This window comes from Phallusia mammillata, chromosome 2, assembly GCF_965637545.1.
Source record: "Phallusia mammillata chromosome 2, kaPhaMamm4.hap1.1, whole genome shotgun sequence".
Classification (NCBI taxonomy): domain Eukaryota; kingdom Metazoa; phylum Chordata; class Ascidiacea; order Phlebobranchia; family Ascidiidae; genus Phallusia; species Phallusia mammillata.
The window spans coordinates 16,214,449-16,235,630 of NC_137253.1; the positions used below are offsets into that span (position 1 = coordinate 16,214,449).

The following is a 21,182-nucleotide window of genomic DNA, read 5'->3' on the forward strand; positions in this document are numbered from 1 at the left end:
AAGCTTGCAGCGTCCTGTAACAAGATTCTTTATGTATGTAAACTGAAAGAAGTTCAGACCCTTTCTCTTTGCCTTAGTTTATTGTAGAAATTATCAAAAAACATAAATTTTTTGGAAGAGGTTGCTAAAATGGGTAGCCTATCAGTATGAAAAAAGGTTGAAAATGAAAACTGATTTCAACAGACATTTACAGAAATTGAATTTATAAATAAAAACTCATATGGTATAAATTAAAACAATAATAAAACCGTTCCTCTGATTAAAATTAGAGTTACGTTTGAGTGCACAAAAAAAGGTTTAAAATCACATGAGGCCTTTGACATAATTTCCAAACTGCAATGTGATGTGACTCTCGACACCCCTGGAATATCGTATCTAACGTTTTTTCGTGTCGCCGTCCGTGTGACTTTCGAATGTTCTAAATTTATTCTGTAATATAAGTGTTTGGATCTCAAAAAAGGTTAATGCAACTGAAATTAATTTGTCAGGGATTGTGTATTATCAGATATGGCAACCCTATCATAGTATTATTTAGCGTTGTTCGGTGACTTTTCTCTTTAACATTTACTAACATTTGACTGGCCGCATGCGACCCGCGGGTTGTAGTTTGCCCACCCCTGGATTAAGGTTTTGGGTTGTGGCGACTTTCGACTTCGCGCAAAAGCTTTTCTGTGGAACTTTATTTACCGGTAAAACGGAAGTATACATTGTGCTGACGTGACAAATCTCAATATTTCCTCAAATCCCATATTTTTTGCGCTAAAACTCTACGTTGACGTAACTTGACAAACGTTTCGCCTTTTTTACAGTTTGAAATTACAATTGTAAAATAGCCCTCTTAAACAAGGGTTCATGTTGTACTCCGTTTGGAGAAGAAACCTGAACAGCAAGTCCAAAGATGTGAGTCATAAAGCATTCGTGGCGTAGTTCAGTTTAACTGTATTTCACAATTATTGCAATGCATCAGTCGATGTTTTATTTCGATTGGTTGACCGATTCTTTAACATGTAGGACTTGATTTCAAAAATAAAGAAACACCTCAACGACCCTTTTTAATCTATTAAACGAACTGCTTTTGGAAATAATTAATTGCATATGTGAAGTTTTAATTGCACAAAAATCATACACCCTTAAAGCATAATAACGTATACATTATGAAAACAATTGTGGACTATTAAGAAAATGTTTTGCTTGTGTGGTAACCCAAGAATGGAATAGTAAACAAGCTATTTTATCCGAAGGCATACAGTTTTGGCCTCCGTAAAGAAGTGTTTTGAGTCAGCCCCACTTTCTCTGCCAACACCCGACATTTTCATTCCACCAAATGGCATATGAAGGTCACGAACAAGCCAACAGTTAGTCCAAACAGTTCCTATTGTACAACATATACATCAGTCATTTTCATGTTTGGAAAGTCAAATTGGAATAAAAGCATTAAATTATTTTACTGAATTTGACCGAACTTAAAAATTCTTGCCCACGTTATTTTTAGACCGTTCGCATGCTTTACACCAGTGGTTCCCAGGCTTTCGGCATTTTTACAAACATTTCACTTATTTTGACATAAAACGTTTGTTACTCAAAACCCTGTTGTGTATGACTTGCTATGTTGGTGTAAAATTATGACACTAGTAACTCACAGTTATCCACCAAGAAGCATCAACAAAAACTTACCAACACGAAGTTTTCGTGAAATGGTCAGAGCTCTGTTAACATCTTTCGTCCAAAGTGTTGCGCACAAGCCGTACCGAACGCCATTTGCCTTTTTTAGCACCTAAAGCCAAAACATTCCTGTTGTAAAAACGTTTTTTTCAATTGAATGATCTGTTACACCTCCTCATCAGTTTGAAAAGATGAAATGCATACAACCGGTCCGAATATTTCATCCTGTATGCAGGGTGAGGATTCAGTAAGGCCAGTAATGACCGTTGGTGCAATATAATGTCCACCTCTACAATCCTGTGGAAGTTCGTCTACCCCTAATCCACAATGAACTACTCCTCCGCTGCTAGCTGCCAGTTCAATATAGCCCTTTACCTTAAAATATCAAAAGCCAAGAAGTCATTGGGTGCCGTTAAACGGTTACACTAGCCAATACAACTTATGTCTTGTAGCCCGCAGTTCACCCAAATTATTTACCTTCTAGCTTTTGGAACAAAGTAAACGGACACGAAGTCATTGTGAACTGCTACAGAAAGCTATTTGATGTTGCGCTATGACAACCTGATTCTATAGCCCAGGGGTCACCAAACTTTTTTCAGTGCGGGCCGGATGAGTTTATTAATGATTACCAGATTTTGAATGGGATTGTGGAAAGATCATCTCTTGGCGCCCCTATAAAAATCGCCTCGAGGGCTAAGATTGGAAAGGCGGCGCTGGGGCATGTAAACTATGCGGCCCACGCGAATCATTATTATACTTAACCGGCCCGCAGTGAAAAAAGTTTGTTGACCCCTGCTTTCAAACTAGGCAATATCAATACTACATATCGCGACAGAAAAACTTTCGTAAGGAGTAGATTAATTTTTCAATGTTACAAAGTTATCAATACGATTTGGCAAACCAAAAAATGTGGTCGCGGGCCGGATCCGGACTGCGGGTCGTAGTTCGGTGACCCCTGCTATAGTCTAAAAGAGTTGAAAGTTAAACATTAGAAGCGTTGAAATTTAAACATTAAAGGGTGATAAAAAGCACAACCATGTTGTTGTAAAAAGAGGCACAGAAACTGGGACCCCTTTAACAGTCGCCACCCGTGGTATTACGTCACCAACCACGTGATAACAAGTTTAACGTTTGTAAACTAAATCAGAATACAGTCCTATCCAGGGTTGCCATCGACATGGGGCCCAAAATAAGGACAACCGAAAAAATAACATTTACACACGAAACGAAACAAACGTTTTTTAACAATTTTTTGCGTTTATAAGCCATATCACATGTCGTATTTTTTTCCTGAAACAATCTGTTCCACCAACTTCTTGTTCGTAGAGGGATTTGACTTGTAATAAGACAAAATAAGGAATAACGTCAAAATGAAGGACATTTCTTAGAAATAATGACAATATATTTTTCTAAGACATTGCGCTTTAAAACTAGAAGGGTGGCTTAGCACATATTGCCATTGCACATACACTGTGACCTATTTCTCAACATGTATTTACATCCGACACTGATTTTATATTTGGTCCCATATCATCCACTGTCTTTTATAACGTTAGTTGTTTCTGCAAGCAGAAACTCATGGTCCCCACACATGTAAAGTTGTAAATAATGCATTTCAAGAGATAACAATGAGAAAGTTTGGCATTGTAACGTCAAACACAATGATCGGTACTGTGTATAAACTAGAAGGGTGGCTTAGCACATATTGCCCTTGCATATACACTATAACCTATTTTAAAACATAAATATGTTTCCTATGCTTATTAGTGAATGTCTTTTATAACTTTAGTCGTTTCTGCAGGCAAAAACTCATGGGTCCCCACACATGCAAAGTTGTAGATAATGCATTTCAAGAGATAACCATGCAAAAGTCGGGTGTTGTAAGGTAAAACACAGTGATCGGCACTGGGCTTAAATAATAATACTATGTAGAATACAAACTATAAAATTAGATTCACCCCAGATATTGGTTGAAGTATGTCCTATTTAACGTTTCAAAAAAACTGACCCATTTTAGGGGGCTAGTAGGGTAACTAATTGGGTTCGACACACAAACTAAAAAATATATAAAAACCACAATGACTCAATCAATAGTACTGCAAAATTTCAGCCCAATCCGCCAATGCTTAAAATTTTGACCACTAGAGATGTTTTGAGCAACAGCCGATAACGTTTCTGACGTCATAGGGCTGTTAACAAACCCCTAACTGCCATGGCGCAAAAACGACGACCAAGAAACCCACCAACGAGCAACAAACAACTGGTTGCCCTTGTAACACTATTGCTCCAAAGAAATCTTTCGTTTGTGGTGCCCAGTACCATACAATAGTTTTACACTTTAGGGGCTTGTGGGGTAAATGTTAGGACTACAGGGTTGAACACAACAATTGACACCTATAAATGGCATACTATACAAGAAATCCAAATTTCAGCCAATTCTGACACTGTTTAAAAACTCACCCATTTTAGGGGGCTAGCGGGGTAAATACTGGGGTTATCAACAAAAACCAAATGGGATGCACATCTACATGAATATATCTACCATCTATGTAAATTTCAGCCAAATCCATCAAACATTTGATGGAAAAACGAGTCGTACAAACTTCGGGGAAAAAATACCCATTTTAGGGGGCTAGCGGGGTAAATACTGGGGTTATCAACAAAAACCAAGTGGGATGCACATCTACATAACTATATCTACCATCTGTGTAAATTTCAGCCAAATCCATCAAACATTTGATGAAAAAACGAGTCGGACAAACTTCGGGGAGAAAAAAAAGGAAGAAAAACAAGAAAAAAAACAAAAACAATTTGAGTAATATCAATATGTGTCCCCTTCAGGGAAGTGGACCCATAATAAATATGCTATATGGAGCAAAGACTACCTAAATTCATTCCATTCATACATTTATTAAGGTTTTTCTATGTTATGACTATCTGAGAAAAAAGTGTTAATTAGTGAGAAAATAGGCTAAAACACAACAATCAGCTTCTATTAATGGTGAATTGTACATGACTGTAGGAGTCTAGTGGAGTAAATGATGGTAAATGAGGTACTACAGATTTTAACAGAACAACCAACACCTACAAATGGTACACTCTACAAACTGTCCAAATTTCATTCAATTCAGACATTGTTTACAAAATTGAAACATTTTGGGGGGCTAGTGGGGTAAATGTTGGGACAACAGGGTTAAACACAACATTCTACACCTATAAATGGCACACTCGACAAGCTATGTAAATTTCATTCAATTCTGACATCGTTTACAAAATGGACCCATTTTGGGGGGCTAGTGGGGTAAATGTTGGGGCAACAGGGTTGAACATAACAAACAACAACTATAAATAGCACACTCTATAAGCTGTCCAAATTTCATCAAATTCTGACAATGTTTGAAAAACCTACCCATTTTAGGGGGCTAGAGGGGTAAATATTGGGGTTGCAGGGTTAAACAAAACAATTGACACCTATAAATGACAAATTCTGCAAGTATTTCAAATTTCACTAAATTCTGACACCATTTAAAAAACTTACCCATTTTAGGGGGTCAGTGGGGTAACTGATGGGGTTTAACACCCAAAAGTATAAAATATGAAACCACAATGACCTAATTAACAGTCATGTAAAATTTTATCCAAATCGAACAATGTTTAAAATTCTTACCACTAGAGGTGTTATTAACAACATTTGTCAACGCTTCTGATGTCATAAGGCTGTTAATACCCCTCTGACTGGCATGTGCAAAAACGTCCACCAAGTAATGCACAAACACAAGTATGATATGTACTGGTGCCTTTATTATACCATTACACTACAGAAATCTTTCGTTTGTGGTGCGCAGCAACATACAAAAACGTTTTACACTTTGGGGTCTAGCGGGGTAAATACTGGGGTTATCAAGTCAAACAAAGCAAATGGCACATCTGCATAAATATATCTACCATCTGTGAAAGTTTCATCCAAATTCACCAAAGATTTCATGCCAAAAGTGCATGGACAAACTTCACCGGAGAAAAAAGAAAAACAGAAAAAAAAAACTGAGTGAAATCAAGATGCGTCCTCTTCAGGGAAGGGGACCCATAATAAGGACAAATCTTAGAAACAAGGACGGTATGGCAACCCTGGAACTATCCTTGTTTTTTAACTGCCTCTACCGCAAGGACAACGCCTGACTAGTGAACCAAGAAAATGCTTCCCAAAGCATATTGTTACTTCACAAACTTAGGATTGGTACCTCAACCGTTATAGCAGAAAGCCTACTAAACTTTACTTGTTGGATGAGCTAAAAACCAAAACTAATTATGCGTCACAAACAATTTACTGCTTAAATAGACTCGTTGTAAACGTAACAAACGACTTTGAAACGTAAAAAAAACGCTTATTATAATGTCTAAGGCTGGGCCAAATAACACAATAGTGTAGGGCTGTAGGCAAACTCTACTTTAACTCGTATTTAATTGATGTGAATATGTACATACTCAAGTGAACTGCAGTCATTGCTTCCTCCACCTTTAACCTTAAACAAGTTTGCTTTGGATGCTAAACATTCATGCGCACACACACAGTAAACTTTAACACAACTCTATGACACAGTTCCAAGGCAAACCCACATACATACAATAATTTTGTCTTTGTACGTATAACAGTGCCTATTGTTAGTAATAAACTAATAACTAGAAGGGTGATTAGCACATATTGCTCTTGCATTGTTTAAAAAGTATTGTTTAAAACTATCAAGTGCAATGATAGATGATTTTTTTCAATTGGGATCTAGTGGTGAAATGAATTAAACCTTAATATACATAACCATACCATTAAGTTTTAACCAAAACTAAATACAGACTTTTTAAAAAGAATTTTCAGATAAAAAGCAAAAAATTAACAGAGGTAAACAAAGACAGAACCTACCAAAGGCAAACTTATAAAACAACACCTATTCAATACCATTTTATACTGACACAATATAACATTTTTAAAAGCAAACATACCTTTTCATAATGTTGTGCACTTACTAGTGCTCCCATGTTTACATTAGGGTCACTTGGATCACCAACACGGAAATTTCTTGCAGCAGTAACAAACCGATTTAAAAAATCGTTGTAGATCGAATGATGAATATATAACCGACTTGTACACAAACATATTTCACCCTAGAAAACAAAGTGCAAAGTTCATAAAAACTGTTAAAAAAATTAATAAATCTATTTTAGAAACCTGGTTGCTAAAGCTAGACCGAATACAAGCATCAACACATTCATCCAAATCTACATCTTCATACACTATACCAGCATTTTTTCCACCCAATTCAAGAGACAACTTTTTGCACATAGGTGCAGTAAGTTCTGCAATGCGATTTCCAACCAAAGTGCTCCCAGTAAATGATATCAGTGGAACTTCAGGATGACAAACTAAAGCCTACAAAACATAATAGTTGGTTACAAGTTAATTAGCAATACCCAACAAGTTATCAACTAACTCTGTGGTCTTGTTAAAAATATACAATCAAAACCATGTACCAAAAAATAACTAAGAGGGTGGCTTAGTACATTTTGTCATTGCACATACACTATAACCTATTTCAAAACATTTATATATTTCCTATGCTTATTTTATATTGGGTCTCATATTAACCACCGTCTTTTATAACCTTAGTTGTTTTTGCCTGCAGAAACTCATGGGTCCCCACACACGCAAAGTTGAAAATAGTACATTTCAAGAGATAACCATGAGAAAGTCAGGTGTTGTAAGGCAAAATACAGTAATCGGCACTGGGCTTAAATAATCATACTATGTAAAGTAAAGCACTAGGATTAAATAATAATACTATGTAAAATTCTTTTCAAAAAAAGGAGTAATAGTGGCATAATGGGGTAAAAAAAATAGACACCTATTAATAGCAAATTCTATAAGCTGTCCAATTTTCATTCAATTTGAACATTGTAAAAAAAATCACCCAATTTAGCGGCCAGTTGATTAAATTGTGGTGCTACAGGGCAAAACACAACAATTGGGGACTAAAAATAGCATGTTCAATATACTTTATTTAATTCCGACCTTTTTTAAAATTCACTTGTTTTAGGGGGCTGGTGGGGTAAATGTTGTAGCTTTAGGGTAAAACACAAGAATCAACATTTAAGTGGCAACTCCTACAAGCTGTCCAAATTCATGCAATTTGAACGTTGCTTAGAAAAGTAATCCATTGTAGGGGGCTAGTGGAGTAAATGTTGGGGACAACGTAAAATACATCAATTGAAACCTACAAATAGCATATTTTACATGCTACCCAAATTTTATCCAATTTTGACACTGTTTAATAAACTTACCCATTTTAGGGGGCTAGTGGGGTTAAATTGGGGCTACAAGGTTAACCACAACAATCAGCTCCTATGGATAGTAATTTTTACAAGTTGTCCAAATTTCAGCCAATTCCGACACTGTTTAAAAAACTGGTCCCTTAAAAGGGGGTCCAAAACGAGTCGGACAAACTTTGGGGAAAAAAACAAACAAAACAAAACAAATTTGAGTAAAATCAACATGTGTCCCCTTCAGGGAAGGGGACCCATAATTACTGTGCATAATTTTTACTATTTTGACAAAATACAGAGAAAATTAAACGTAATGTGTTTATTTACCTGGTTTCAAAACCCTAAAATTTAAGGAACAAAAACCATATGTACCCCTTCAGGAAAGAGGACTAATAATAATACCTCGCCAGCATCTGGTCCCAACCCGAAAACAATATTTACAACTCCAGGTGGAAGCCCAGCTTCATTAAACACCCCACACAATTTGTATGCTGTCAAACTTGTCAGTTCTGATGGTTTTGCTACACATGTATTGCCAAATGCAATAGCTGGAGCAATTTTCCAAGTAAGCAAGTAAAGTGGTAAATTCCATGGACTGCAATACAAGAAAATGTTGGTGAATTGACTTTCTCCTGCTGATCTATTTTTATTTTTTTTGAAATTTGTTCCAGAAATAAACAATACTATACCTTATTAAACCAGCTACACCTACTGGCATATGTTGAACATATGAAAGTGCTCTGATTGGACCATCCAAAGTTCTTTGCTCTTCAACCATGTGAAGAATGTATGTTGCAAAAAATCGGAAGTTATAAATTGCTCTTGGAATGTCAATAGCCTTTGCAACTGTGATAGGTTTACCCTGCAAACATTAAAAAATCTGGTAAAGGGTTATTTTTTTGTCTTTAATTTCTGCAACTCAGGAAATATGTTTTCTTCCCTGTATTATTCTACATAACAAAACAGGTAACAAAAGACAACTAGAAGGGTGGCTCAGCACATTTTGTCGTTGCATTTACACTATAACCTATTTTAAAACATAAATATATTTCCCATGCCTTTTTTGTATTGGGTCCCATATTAGCCATAGTGTTTTATAACCTTAGTTGTTTCTGCAGGCAGAAACTCATGGGTCCCAACACATGTAAAGTTAAAAATAGTGCATTTCAAGAGATAACCATAGTTCACATGCTACCCAATTTTTAGCCAATTCCGACACTGTTTAATAAACTTACCCCTTTTTAGGGGGCTAGTAGGGTAACTAATGGGATGTGACACTAAACTAAAAAAATATAAAACCTCAATGACTCAATCAATAGTACTGCAAATTTTCAGCCCTATCGGCCAATGTTTAAATTTTCGACCACTAAAGGTGTTTTGAGAAACAACCGTTAATGCTTCTGATGTCACCCCCTAACTGCCATGGTGCAAAAATGTCCACCAAGCAACCCACCAACAAGTAACATACAACTAGTTGCCCTTGTAACACTATTGCGCCACAGAATTATTTCGTTTGTGGTGCCCATTAACATACAAACACGTTTTACACTTTGGGGGCTTGTGGGGTAAAGGGGCTACAGGGTTGAACACAACAATCGACACCTATAAATGTCATACTCTACAAGCTATCCAAATTTCAGCCAATTCCGACATTGTTTACAAACTCGCCCATTTAAAGTGGCTAGTAGGGTAAATACTGTTGTTATCAGGACAAACAAAGTGGGAAGCATATCTACATACCAACATCTACCATCTGTGTAAGTTTCAGCCAAATTAATCAAACATTTGATGGCAAAACAAGTCGGACAAACTTTGGGAAAAAATACCCATTTTAGGGGGCTAGCGGGGTAAATATTGGGGTTATCAACAAAAACAAAGTGGGATGCACATCTACATACCTATATCTACCATCTGTGAAAATTTCATCCAAATCCATTAAACATTTGATGGTCGGACAAACTTTAGGCAGAAAATAACCCATTTGAGGGGGTTAGCGGGGTAAATATTGGGGCAATCAACAAAAACAAAGTGGGATGCGCATCTACACACCTATATCTACCATCTGTGAAAATTTCATCCAAATCCATTAAACATTTGATGGAAAAACGAGTCGGACAAACTTAAGGTAGAAAATAACCCATTTTAGGGGGCTAGCGGGGTAAATATTGGGGTAATCAACAAAAACAAAGTGGGATGCACATCTACATACCTATATCTACCATCTGTGAAAATTTCATCCAAATCCATTAAACATTTGATGGAAAAACGAGTCGGACAAACTTTAGGCAGAAAATAACCCATTTTAGGGGGCTAGCGGGGTAAATATTGGGGTAATCAACAAAAACAAAGTGGGATGCACATCTACATGCCTATATCTACCATGTGTGAAAATTTCATCCAAATCCACCAACATTAGATGGAAAAACGGGTTGGACAAACTTTGGGAAGAAAAAACAAAAGAAAAATTCGAGTAAAATCAATATGTGTCCCCTTCAGGAGACCATAAGTAAAATCAATATGTGTCCCCCTTGAAGGGAACCCATAATTACTCATGACATAAATCCAAATTAAAAATACAAATTGCTGCTTTTGATGTATTTACTGCATTTTTTTATATTGAGTCCAACATTAGCCAACAGTTTTACAACCTTTGTTTGTTTCTTTATTTTGAAAATCATTGGTTTCCACACACATATGAAAATGCAAAAAGTGCTTTTTACGAGATAACCATGAGAAAGTTTGGTTTTATGAGAACAACCAGAGCTCTCAATATTGTGCCTGAATAATCATGCTGTATATATGATGTTCGAACCGTCTCAATATCATTTGATACGGATATTGCTTAAAAGTTCCTCATTGGGTAACATATATGACTAAAGTGTAAATCAACAATTGAAATGATAAACAACAGCACCACATGCTACAACTGTCCAATATTGTTTAAATTGTTTAAAAATTTACACATTTTAGGAGGCAAGTGTAACTGATGGGGAAAAAACAAACTTCTGAAAGTTTTGTTTAAATTGGTCTGTGTTTCCTGTTGAGTTGTTCAAATCCTGCATGTCAGACATTAGTCACAGTTCATTGGTTTACCTAATTCATTAGGTCTGTGGTTTCTACTGTAACAACAAGTCATTCGATGTGTTTTTGGATGTGGTACTTGAAGTCTGTTTGGTGCTTAACCTATTTTGTTCTAGCTGAGCAAAAACTAGGACAACCAAGTTTAAAAAAAAGAAACTGAATTTTAAAACAAAACTTGAAACACAAAAAATGTCTGATTTGTACAAAACATAACACACAATTTAATCATAAACATTACTGCCAAGGTAGTGGTGTATATAGAATACATCGTGTAGACGTTTCGACAATCTCTGTTGTCATCATCAGTACATGTTTTCAATCAAACTGTGGAACACGGTATATAAAGCACTAAGGAAAAAAAGAAAAGAAAGGGAAACACCACTACCTTGGCAGTAATGTTTATGATTAAACTACTTTTCAAGTCCGTGCATAGTGTTCATAACACACAATGATTGTATGTTTTTGATCAACTAACCTGATCCTGAGATTCAAGTTTTGCAAATTCATCCAGCCTTGATTCAAGAATATCAGCAATTTTAAGCATAACTTTTGATCTGCAGTAATTCATAAATATTGTTTGTTACGGTAAACCATTCATTTAAAAATAAGTAAAAAAATCACCAATGTGTGCAAGTACATTGCTAAATTTCCAACATAGTGACAAACCTTGTACAGAAGCAAGTCAGATCCTAGCAAGACAACAGCAAAAGTGGTTTTATATACAAGAAAGGCTTATCTGTTACAGGGGTCAATGAATACAACCTTTATTGAGCACAGCTAGTTTCGAATAAGGAAAGGAGACCATAATAACCTTTATTTTATGGTACATAATTTACCTTTCAATCAATTGCAAAGCACCCACCAAGAACATACATTTTACCTAAACTGTGTTGGTTGTTCAGACCAACTTGGAAAAGCTTTGAGTGCACAACTCACTGCATCATCTACATCTTCCTTACCACTTCTTGGTACCTTGAAAATATATACATATGCAATTAGAAAGTTTTAGCAAAATATTAAGTTCTTTAAACGAAAGAGACAGGTTTCCCTATATAATACATTTTACACACACGGACAAATTTACAACAAAAACACAAATATGTTTTTGAGTGTATGAAGTCAATACCCAAAGTCTCATAATTGACCATTCATAAATTTGTGGATTAACTCACAGTTGCCTTGAGAAGAGTTTTTGTCAACCTTTTAATGCAAAAAAAGATTGATTTGCAACTTTTATGCAATGGATTTCACTGGTTTAGGTAACAAATATGAAATAAGATCAAATTGAGGTTCTAGCATTGCTACACACACACACACGCTATATGCGACGATAGTTTTCTGCAAACAAAAAACAAATATTTTTACACCCTGGACAATCTTTTTGGACACTAATGGTGTTTCATTCACCTAACATAGGTTCATTAATTTTGGCTGAATATTCAGTTGCAGCCAATACCTTTTGAGGTTAGTGACGTACATCACTAACTGCCTCTTATAATTTCAAAAAAATGGGTATCACACATGTATATGTGAATTGACGTTGATATTAAAATGCTACACTGAGTTTCAGTTTTCAATAAAACTATAAGGGTGGCTTAGCACATATTGCCCTTGCACATACACTATGATCTATTTTAAAACATAAATATATTTCCTATGCTTATCTTGTATTGGGTCCCATATTAGCCATCATCGTTTATAACCTTGGTTGTTTCTGCAAGCAAAAACTCATGGGTCCCCACACATGCAAAGCTGTAGATAATGCATTTCAATAGATAACAATGGGTAAGTTTGGTATTGTGAAGACAAACACAGTGATTGGTACTGTGCATATTTAAATATGCTATATGGAGTAAAAACTGTTTCAATTAAAAAACTCATTTTAGGGGGCTAGTAGAATAACTAATGGAGGTTCAACACACACAAACTTAAAAGTAGGAAACCACAATGACTCAATCAATAGTACAAAATTTTAGTCCAATCTGCCAACGTTTAAAATTTCAACCACTAGAGGTGTTTTGAGCAACAACCGTTAATGTTTCTGACGTCAAAGGGCTGTTAACAACCCCCAAACTGCAATGGCGCAATAACGATAATTGGCATACTTTACAAGCTATCCAAATTTTAGCCAATTCTGACATTGTTTACAAACTCACCCCTTTTAGGGGGCTAGCGGGGTAAATACTAGGGTTATCCGGACAAACAAAGTGGGATGCACATCTACATAACTATATCTACCATCTGTATAAGTTTCAGCCGAATCCATCAAACATTTGATAGCAAAACGAGTCGGACAAACTTCAGGGGAAAATACCCATTTTAGGGGGCTAGCGGGGTAAATACTGGGGTTATCAACAAAAACCAAGTGGGATGCACATCTGCATAACTACATCTACCATCTGTATAAGTTTCAGCCACATCCGTCAAGCATTTGATGGCAAAACGAGTCAGACAAACTTTGGGGGGGAAAACATTTTAGGGGGCTAGCGGGGTAAATACTGGGGTTATCAACAAAAACAAAGTGGGATGCACATCTACATAACTACATCTACCATCTGTGCAAATTTCAGCCACATCCATCAAACATTTGATAGAAAAACGTGTCGGACAAACTTCAGGGGAAAATACCCATTTTAGGGGGCTAGCGGGGTAAATACTGGGGTTATGAACAAAAACAAAGTGGGGTGCACATCTACATAACTACATCTACCATCTGCGTAAATTTCATCCCAATCCATCAAGGATTTGATGGAAAAACGAGTCGGACAAACTTTGGGGAGAAGAAAAAAACAAAAAAAAAGGAAAAAAACAAAAACATTTTGAGTAAAATCAATATGTGTCCCCTTCAGGGAAGGGGACCCATAAATAGTAGCAATCATCAACCCATACTTCTTGTTGTGGTCCAAAGCCAGTTGAAATTAAACTTTTTGTCTGTGTTATTTTAAGATTAAGGCATGTTTAAGTAATAAAGAAAAACAAAAAATTGAATTTAATTAATTTGACAATTTAGTCTCTGCTAAAACATTTTAATACAAACCAATTACTACAGGCGAAAAAAGTACAGGCAAAAAAAAAAAACAATAAAATTTTTGCAAACACAAATTTAGCTTACTTTTGCAAAAACTTGCCCAGTTGCAGGATTGCAAGAATCCAAGTAGGCTGAATTAATTGGATCAACAAACTTTCCACCAATAAAATTGCTTAGTTGGTGTCTGGACATAACTAAAAAGTTTAAGTGCAAATCTTTTCACAAATAAAACTGTAAATATTCAAAAAACACACACAGTTAGAACCCATGCAAGAAAGTAGCTTTTATGTGTTGTTGCTGATTAAAGTCACTTAACCATGTGGATTTCGAAAAAATCATTTCAAGGCAATATAATAACTTTTACATCAATTGTGTGGAAATATGGAAAGCAGGAAAGACTGAAATAATTTGTTTATTTTATCATCTTGTCTCAGCAAAATCATTTCAAGGCAATTTAACACCCTTCATCATTGATTGTGACGAAGTACAGAAAAAGCGCTACAGAAACTGATTCATTATCTGTTTGTTAAACAAATATAAGTTCACGCGCAAACAAAGAAAATAAAAATGCATACAATAAACATATATACTGGTAAACAGTTGAAATCCGTTTCACCAAAGCTTTACCTGCTAGACGCAACACAAGTGAAAACATTTTCTGCATGAGTTCCTGAAAACCTTTATGTGGTTTTGTTTGTTTTCTGGGCAACCAATTACCACATTTTTACCCAGCCTTAGTAGATTTCTACGCATGTGAATTTTTGTGGTACAGTTCTTTTTCAATGGACAGTGAGAAGGGTTGGCTTTCTAGTACCAGATTTCACTGACTGTATGATAAGCTTTGTCTGGTTTGGGCTTACTGGATAAAGTTATGGGCTGTTGCTTTGTTATTTTTCACATTATCCAACTTCTAGCAGAATAGAATTCACATCAAAAGTAAGAGAGTGAGTTTAAAAACATCAAACATGCTCACAACACATAAAACACCACAGCTAACTATATTTTAGATCTTAAAAGCCTTGCTACATCTCGCATTAAATTTGCTTTTTGTATACCGTGGTTGTTAAGTCATGGTAATAACTCAAACAGAATATTTGAAGTCACAGTCATCCAGTATGGATAGTATGGCAGCTGCACACCCAAGACTATTTTTTTTCAAGTTTGATTGCACACTGGAACAACCCCTCGGAAAAAGCCTTGAACGAAAATTTTCTATTGTTTTCTTGCGTTATTTACAAAACATTAGGCCTGGGCGCTGAATAACTTCTGTTTTCCAGATTAGTTACATTAGTTAACCAGTGGCGCAATTGCATTTGACTGTTATTTTGAGATTTTGTTAAATATTTGTAAATTTTTCTTGATGAGGTGCACACTTGACCGGTTCGTGTACACCCTAAAATTTCTTCTTGCACACTTGCACACTTTTGCACAAAAAATCTTCGTGCACACCCGAGATCTCGGCGAAATGTGCCATAAAATCCAATGTGGACAGTCATTCAACTTATCTATTGTAAATTCCTCCACCATTGCGGTAGTTGGACCAGTTAAGCTCAGTTGGTGACTTGGTGTTGATGTTACATGTAGTTTGACATTTTTTAAGTCTAAGAGAAAAGCAGACAAATGGAAATGCGACTGGGGTGTTTTCGACCATCATCGTGGAAAGTGAATAACTGGGATGGTGTTTATATATAAGCCCTTGCTTAGCCATCCCATTTGAAAAAAGCTGCCTCGCCCCTCACTCGTCATCATTAAAATTGTCCGGCGCCCTGTGAAAAAAGTTTGGTGACCCCTAAATTAAGCGATACAACTAAAAAACTATTATTTCGTGTTTTCCTTAATTTAACACAATTGATGTAAAAAGACATTAGAAATAGACCAAACAATTTCTGCCTTTCCTGCTGATCAGTATTTCGATGAAAACTATTTAGATAGGTGGCAAAATGTGACTATTTGTTGTGTTTCTTTTATTAAATTTTCCTTGTTTGTGTAACATTTTCCCACTTTTCTGCTTGTAGTGTTACCTTGTGTGTTTACCTTTTGAGACTGTTTTCTGGTATTTTATGTGGAAGAACACATAAGTTCAGCTCAAGTCTTGCAAAATATTAGTAACCTTGCAGTGTCGTGCACACGTGCTGCACGTGCAATGGCTTTTTCACATGTGACGCTCTATTTTTACATTTTGTGAACAAACAAAAAAAGTCAAAAAAATTGTAACGCTTGAGCACAACGTGTTTCACAAATAAATTATTTGCATTGATTTCGTTTGATTATCATATTCACAGATACCGGTAGGTGCTGCGCAAAAATGTAAAACAGCCATTATTCATTAGTGAATATATGTACATTAACATTACATTTATACAATCTTCGAATCGGTTGCAGTAGCCACAAAGAGCTATTGCGCTGTTTGTTACGACATTTTCTACTTGAAGTGGTGTAGTCTTGTACATGTGTTGCTAATTATTGCATTGCCTTTGTCCTGGAACCAGTTAACTGCTGCTGTTTGTTTGTTGTTGCAGGACTATCATAGATTAAACCATCCTTCTGTCTTCATAGAAAACGGCTGTGCTGACAACGAGCTATTCAAATTTGAATTATTCATTGCAATATTTCATTGCTGTTTGTTCTTTTTTTGTGTTTTTTTTCTTCTTTTGGGTTTATTGTTTATGCTTTATTATTACTATTATTATTATTTATTTTTGTACTTCTTTGGACGTGTATAAACTAATATCCTTATTTATTTTAAATGACTAAATCAACTGCCAAAATACTCATCAATAATTTTAACTGCAAGTGAGTCCAAGGTTAACTATTAATGGCGACTAGGGATTTGTTGTGTGTTCTTCCTTCCGGCGCTTGAAACTATCCGGCAGGGTTTCTTTCGGTGGTTTCTTTTCCTGTCGAACCCCACCCTCTTTCCCTAACACGGGTGGTTAGATTCTAGGGCCCCCGCGACTGGTCCCACCATCGTTTTCCCCCCAGTCGTGTTATACTCATTTTGCGCCACACTCACTTTCTTGTGAGCACCCGACATATAACGCCTTATAATACGGTGTAGCTGCAGCGCGTTGTACCACTTTCCACCAATTGTGCCCGACACTTTTTTGCGCTTCATAACGTTTTAACGTTGCGCAGCTATTTCCGGCTTGGTGATTGTTTTAGTGCAATTGTGTTGCTATGTTGTCTTTCACCAAGCGAAATAAACTCAACTCAACTCAACTCAACTCAACATAAACCCATGACGTACAGCTTGATTTATTTTCTCTTTCTTGCAAGCATCGTCACCTGCAAGCACTTCAAAACGGTTGTATCTGAAAGCTAGCAAATGTGTTTTATTTTGTGGTATTATTAGATCTCAAAACACATATTCGATTAGAATAGCAAATTTCGTCCTTTGATAGAAAATAGTTCTTCTTCGCGTCCCACCAAGTATTTACCAAACCTTAATGACGTCCTTTGCTAATTATCTTACTGTATTCTATAAACTTTAATAAACATTTACATTAATAAAGATTACGTTTTTAGGGTACACTATTTTCCCACTTACTCTTTGACCATAGTTATTTATGCTTTGACTTTAATTTTCGCAATTCTGTTTTTCAGCTCGACGTACTTCTTTTCACGTTGGTAAAACGGGCGTTGGTAAATGCTGTAGGCTCGGGTGTGTTTCTTTTAAGACACTAGTACAAGAGAATGACAGTGGTTACAGAGTTATGTGAAAAAAAGTAACTTTTGGACCTCGTGGCCCCCTTTAAGTAACCCTGTAGGACCTGTGGCCCCCTTAAAAAATGCAAATGGCAATCTCATGTTGGAATTCGGTACTAATTTCGACTTTAAACAGGTTAAATAGAATAAACAAGAATCCGTAATCGTAAAAACCTTAATATAGAGTATAGACAAATAGTATGTAAAATAGTCGATTAAATTGGGGAATAAAGTTAAAAAGGAAATGGATTTTAGTGGGTGTTTCTGGTGAATCTTGACTTTGTGAATCTTAGTCAACCCGTAAAACTTTGTGGGTAGGCTGTGGTTGTCGCTACTTTTGAAGTTCGAAATTGTTGATCCGTATAATGTGGTCTGTAGGCTACAAAGTTTTCGAAAACCCTGAATAATATGCTCTTTACCCATTTTACTTCTGTATTTTAATCCAGGGGTCGGCAACCTTGTTTGCACTGCGGACCGTTTTTGAAAGTGGAATTTTATCGCGGACCAGTCTTCATAAAAACTACAAATATTTAGCAATAAAAACGCTTAAATTAGTTTATCATCCCTGGGATACATGGGCAAAATGTTTTATAGCAATTAACCTGAAAAATTATACGGCCCGGTAAAGAACTCCTCGCGGACCGGCGGTTGCCGACCACTGGTTTAATCCACTTTGTATAAGATGTTGACTGCGAACCTACTAAAAGCACCTTGGTCGCGTCCTGTAGTGAAGCCAGCTGCAATCGCCAAATGGTGTTGTTTATCGTATTGTTTCACCAAATTAGCACGATGTGGTGTCAATTCAGCTCAAACTTGTAATTCGTATTACTATTTACACCAGTGAGACAAAAAACTAAACATGCAACCTACCAGGTAACAAACGATATGTTTGTTTAATACCAGCATCGACCGAACGCAATGGAGTAGGCTATCAGCAGTAGTAACAGCATTGATTAGATTCCAAAAATATTTAGTTCAAACATATATTTAACTAGGAATGTTTTTGTTAATCGATTCGAGAAACTAAAGAACACTCGTCGATCTTTTACGCGAACAAGTGTAAAACTACATTTTGTCAAAAAGTACGTATTTAGAAGAACAATATCCTACTAACGGTTTGATCAACTTGCCCACTAGGCCTATACTGCTTTACCGATCCGGAAATGTTTGACTGAAAACGTATATAGCGGTTGGAATACCTGAAGTTAGCTGCAAAAGCCCAAATGGTAAACATGCTCTTGTCGTTGCAGAAATTTGCACAAAAAAACAGCGCAAAATAAATTTTATTAGGGTCGCAATTTTATTGAATATGGTTTTAGCAATTTTTTGATAAAAATCAAAGGAAAAAACATTAAAATAAACTTTTCCGAACTTAATTATTTTGGCATGATTATTATTTGAAACACTGCCTGCTTTGGCAGAACTTGTGTTGGTGCAAAATAATACACTGACAAAACAATTTCATAGGGGAAGTCCCTAGAGGATAAGTGAATTGTGATCACAAAACGTCTTGTGTTCTATAACAGTGGTCGTCAACCTATGGGTCGCGACCCAAAGTGGGGTCGCCTAAACTTTTTCTGGGGTCGCAACATGTCGCCGAATTTAATTTATTGCTTTTCAAAATTGATTACAGAAAATGAAACTAATATTATGTTCTTTTATATCGCAACTTTTGCTCTTGTTTTGTAGTACAGCTTGCTACCTCCTTTTCGTGGTAGTGGAAAAACAGAAAATGCCCTTATCGCGTAACAATGGGTTTCGACAACGTGTATTATGACCCAACACTATAAGTTTGCATTATTTAAGGTGACACCAGAACGAGTGAATAGTTATTTATGCAACGTACCCTACTATGCCAAATTTTTCTAATCCCGTTTTCAACCACGTGGCTGTGTGAAGCAGGATTTAGTGCAAGGAGTGTATTAAAAACGAAACATCGTAATCGATTGGAAGTGGAGCATGACATGCGGTTAAGCTTGTGCAAAGTCAAGTCGTGGCTTCAAAAACTTGTGGACAGTATACAGGCGCAAACATCTCACTAACAGTGCAAATTAAATGTTGAACAATTTGACAAGTTTGTGTTCTGAAAATTGGGTTTATGTCTTAAATGAAACGCCTTAAAAACTTTTTTCGTAATACTTTTGTACAGCCAGTTTTTTGTAATACTTTTGTATCGCCATATTTGTTTGTAATTATGTACAGCTTGTGTAATTGTTCTTTTGGTTCAGCATTACTAAAAACATTTTTCTCAGTGTTGAAAAAAAATTTGGTCGTATGTAAATTTTGATTTCATTTTCCCTTAAATTGGGGTCGCCTATAAAAAAGGTTGAAGACCACTGATTCTATAACCTGTTAAAAGTTACAAAATGTTTGAAAAAATGGCTGGTACTTTCTGTTTAAAAAGGAGAAAAAACGTTACTATGGGCGCGGGCAGAAAATTTTGCAGGAGGCAAGTTTTAACACATGTATGACTAATTAGGCCTACATGGATGGATTACGATATTATCATGTAGTTATGTGCACTGACTTTCTCTCCTTTAATTCTTTCAATTAAGTATATGATACTTTTTCATTCATCAGGTTTTTCGACAAAATTTCGACGCCCATGGTCGCAGCCGACGCCCATGGTCGCAGCACTAGGCGCATACAATTGCTAAAACTCATTCATAGGCAAATTTCATTATCACCATCACGCTTGCAAAAAAATAAAACCTTGAAGTGCACAAGTGAGGAGCACTTTATATTGTGGCAATAACTAACTTATGAGTTGCAATAAATACACTGGAAGACAAGCGCAATTACGTGCTTTTCAACCTTTTTAGTTGTTTTGTCAAACCATACCCATTAAAATTTTGAAAACATGGTATACCGTATGCGTATGCTATAAGTAGGCTGCATGACAGAAAAAATATGCAGTTTTCAGAATGCGCCCTCAGCGCATAATATTAGTTGACTAAAGCTGGGGCCTGGATAGGAAAAAACATGAGCTAGTGCAAGCAATTTTGGGGCCCCTACTCGAACAGTATAGTCAGAACCAGATTGGCCTCATCAAAAGAGAAACTGATATGGAAAATGTTTCGGTTATGTAGGCTACGCAGCCAAAATTATTAAGAAGTACGATGCGTAGGTACCGTGCTACGCTCCACCCTGCCAAAAGCATATACGCTACTATTATACCATGGGCGTCCGCAGAGGGGCGCGTCCCATTTTTTTCTGAAACACCGTTTTGTCGAACGGCGATGTGACGATAGTATTGCCCTCCCCTGTATTTTTTCCTGTGGACGCCCATGGCTACTACGTTACTGATACGCAAAACAGATGTTGACTAAATATGTTTTTTAATCGTTTCCATTTGCAAAAAAATATTGAAATTGACCAAAACCTGCACTTAGAGCTG

The 21,182-nt window shown here is 36.2% G+C and overlaps 1 protein-coding gene across 4 annotated transcripts; it reads right to left on the reverse strand.

Moving 5' to 3' along the window:
• Nucleotides 1–924: 924 nt before the first annotated feature.
• Nucleotides 925–16,239, reverse strand: LOC145213445 (2-aminomuconic semialdehyde dehydrogenase-like). Of its 4 annotated transcripts, XM_080081727.1 has the most exons (11): nt 16,115–16,237; nt 14,165–15,846; nt 11,933–12,024; nt 11,528–11,606; nt 8,661–8,833; nt 8,374–8,566; nt 6,881–7,081; nt 6,655–6,816; nt 1,834–2,037; nt 1,675–1,774; nt 925–1,372 (listed from the first exon to the last, which is right to left on the reverse strand). In XM_080081727.1, exons 2-11 carry the CDS (start codon nt 14,270–14,272, stop codon nt 1,227–1,229), a joined length of 1,458 nt encoding a protein of 485 aa, XP_079937853.1. In that variant the 5' UTR covers nt 14,273–15,846; nt 16,115–16,237; the 3' UTR covers nt 925–1,226. The 4 variants fall into 4 exon arrangements, with proteins under 4 accessions (XP_079937853.1, XP_079937852.1, XP_079937855.1 ...); XM_080081726.1 differs by having other exon boundaries at nt 14,165–16,237; XM_080081729.1 differs by lacking the exon at nt 1,834–2,037 and having other exon boundaries at nt 14,165–16,239.
• Between the last annotated feature and the right edge of the window lie 4,943 nt (nt 16,240–21,182).

Excerpts from the sequence above, each read along its gene's own strand:
- LOC145213445 (XM_080081727.1), bottom strand. The coding sequence starts at position 14,272 with ATGTCCAGACACCAACTAAGCAATTTTATTGGTGGAAAGTTTGTTGAT. Across the intron at positions 8,567-8,660 it reads GGTGTAGCTGGTTTAATAAG|TCCATGGAATTTACCACTTT; the intron begins GTATAGTATTGT and ends CTTGTATTGCAG. Across the intron at positions 2,038-6,654 it reads GTGCACAACATTATGAAAAG|GTAAAGGGCTATATTGAACT; the intron begins GTATGTTTGCTT and ends TGATATTTTAAG.